General features: G+C 37.0%; 1 protein-coding gene across 1 annotated transcript in view; it reads left to right on the top strand.

The window, feature by feature from the left end:
- The window catches only part of SPATA17 (spermatogenesis associated 17), a 446,526-nt gene that overhangs the window by 347,315 nt on the left and 96,078 nt on the right, over nt 1-3,133 (top strand). The window contains exon 9 of the mRNA XM_007952483.1: nt 894-1,029. Coding sequence (XP_007950674.1) covers nt 894-1,029 — 136 coding nt within the window. The remainder of the gene's footprint in view (nt 1-893; nt 1,030-3,133) is intronic.

The following is a 3,133-nucleotide window of genomic DNA, read 5'->3' as shown; positions in this document are numbered from 1 at the left end:
ATATATTAAGTTGTTCACTCCTCGTTAACAGGTGAGTTTGAGCTGCTGACCTTTCAGTTAGTAGCCAGGTTCTCAACTACTGCCCCACCAAGGCTTCTTCCAAAACAACTCTATATGGAAATAAGGTCTCTAGAAATCAGCTAACTTACATGAAATAACACAGCCAGCAAGCACAAGTTGAGATGGGACATGTCTAGTTGATTTGAAAGCCTGTTATTCATAACTTTTACCTAAAATGCCTCCATTTTTCATGATAAGATTTGAAGAAAATCAGTTTCAGTGAGCGTTTCCTATATATCTGTCCTTGTTTTTTGGAAGATACTATTTTTAAAAATTAAGAACATTTTCCTTACATATAAAATTTGAATTATTTAGCATAATTAATTAATAATTTTAATATTTGACATTGTCAGTATTTATAAGGAGGAGCTCTGGTGGCTCAGTGGTTAAGTGCTTAGCTGCTACCTGAAAGGTTTGAATCCATTAGCCACTTAACAAGGGAAATATGTGGCAGTCTGCTTCTGTAAAGATTACAGCCTTGGAAACCCTGTGGGGCTGTTCTACTCTGTTCTATAAGGTCACTGTGAGTTGGAATTGACTCAATGGTGATGAAGTTGGTTTTGGGATTTTTATTTACAAAATATTTGAGCCTAACAAAAATTTTCTGAAGAAAGTTTTATTATCTCCATTTTCAGAATAGGAAATGAACGTTTATGAAAGTACAGTGACAGAGATAGTAAATGGTACAGGTTGAAGTGTGGAATTCAAGTATTCCGATTCAAACCATGTATCATTTTCACTATACTACACAACTTCTCTAAATCCTGATTTTTAAAACTCAAATATCTCTAGATATTAAATTAAAAATATCACCTAACCATTGTATCTTTCAGGTTTTTGCCATTTTCTTCATACCATAAAAATGAAAAATATATACCATCCATACGTTCATCAAGTAAGTATCGTGCTGATTCTTATGGACATCAACATTTCCGGGATGAAAATCCTAAGAAATGGATCAATGGCAAGGTGAGATAATGGTCTTCATTTTTAAATAATAAAACTAAATTGATTACAGAAAATATAAATATTTATAATTGAGACTTTCATGCTTACAAAATTACTTATAGCTGTTTTATATAAAAGTGATGCTGCTTGTCAGTAGGAGAGTATTACTTATTTTTTTTTCCTTCAGTGTTGTACTTTCATGCTTTACGGCTTAGATAACCTATGATCAGGCCTGGATTTTTGGCAAGCCAGCCAGAGGAAGCGTTTGAATCTGTGATCACAGAATGGAGTTAAGATACCTAACTCTCAGCCATAGAGATCAGTGTTAGCTTTCTCACTCTCTCGGTATATGTATGTGTGACAAACATAGATCACAATTTATAATTAACATACATGTGTGTAACATGCATATCGTGTTATATTTGTGTGTACTCATGTATATGTCATATGTTGTTGTTATATGCCGTCCAGGCAGACCTGACTTACAGTGATCCCTCCTTAGGTTTCAGAGGCAGTATCGCTAAGGAAGTAGATTGGCCAACCTTCCTTTCGAGGAGTGGCTGGTGGACTTGAACCGCCAGCCTTCTGGTTAGCATTCAAGTGCCATATAGACATATTAATATATGTGTTTCTTGTGTGAGGTGTATATATGATACCAAAAAAAAAAAAAAAACCTCACTGCCATCCAGTTGGATCTGACCCATAGCAACCCCTCCTTGGGTTTCTAAGGCAGTATCACTACGGAAGTAGATTGCTCAACCTTCCTTCCAAGGAGTGGCTGGTGGGTTTGAACTGCAAGCTTTCTGGTTAGCAGTCAAATGCCTTATGCACTACGCCACCAGAGCTCCTGTATATATGATATGCCCATCAAAAACCAAATCCACTGCCATTGAGTTGATTCTGACCCCATTGGAAAAGGCTATAAATCTTTATGGAAGTAGATTGTCTCATCTTCCTCCTGTGGAACAGCTGGTGGGTTTGAACCACTGATCTTGTGGTTAGCAGCCAAACGCCTTACCCACTATGTCACCAGAGCTCATATATGTGACATACATATGCTATATATTCATATGCTGTATGTAGCAATAAATCTGTTATATGTGTATATATGTTATATGTGTATATATGTGACACATGTTGTTGTTAGGTGCTTTCAACTCATAAAGATCCATTTGACAAAGTAGAACTGCCCTGTATACTTTTCTAAACTGTAATCTTTACAGGGGTACATCGCCAGGTCTTTTCTTCTGGAGTTTCTGGATGTGTTCGATTTGCAGCCTTTCAGTTAACAGCTAAATGCTTAACCCTTATGCCACCAGGTCTCCTTAGTTAACATTCATATGCTATATAGAAAACATATATATATATATATATATATATATATATATATATATATATATATAACATGTTATATATGTACACACATATATATTTACACATACATTACCTAATTACACATTTATATTTGTGCTATACCTATACATAGAAAAAAATGAAGTGTTTGAAAAATACAGAAGATAAACATATTATTGCCTAAGAATATTCTTTTTTTTTTAAGACCTTGTTTTACGTTCAATGTAACGCGTACATTTAGTTTCATTCCCCATTCGCCATATCCGACACTAACCCAGTCTCCTCCTCCCCTCCTTACCCTGCAACCCTCCCCCTGTGCCCGTCATATTTATGCACTCCTGTTTGTCCTGCATTTCCTCAGTTTGAGTGTTGGTCCTCTGGTGTCCCATGGTCTATTGCTGTAAGGGATGTATTACCATTGAGTATGTGGATGCGTCATCCTGGGTTGAGTGATCTGCATGTACATCTTGTTAATTATTGGGCTGAGAGCCTGCACCTGGGGTTGAATTTTATTCCAGGTGCAGAATGTATTCCAGGGCCATAGTATTGGGAGTCTCATCAGATTTCATCTGACCAGTAATTCTGGTCATTATTGAGTTTCTGGATTATGTTTCACGTTTTCCCTCCCACTCTATCCAGGATCTCCAGATTTGATCCTTTCCTGAGTGGTTGGCATTGGTAGGCAGGCAACATCTAGTTCTTCTGATCTCAAGGGCCGTCGTGTCCTAGGGCTGATTGCTTCTAAATGCCCTTTGTGTGTGTGTGTGTGTGT

Source organism: Orycteropus afer, unplaced genomic scaffold, assembly GCF_000298275.1.
Source record: "Orycteropus afer afer isolate SDZICR_OR568_19922 unplaced genomic scaffold, OryAfe1.0 scaffold00013, whole genome shotgun sequence".
NCBI classification, from domain to species: Eukaryota; Metazoa; Chordata; class Mammalia; order Tubulidentata; family Orycteropodidae; genus Orycteropus; species Orycteropus afer.
This window is presented reverse-complemented; position numbering and strand designations above follow the sequence as displayed.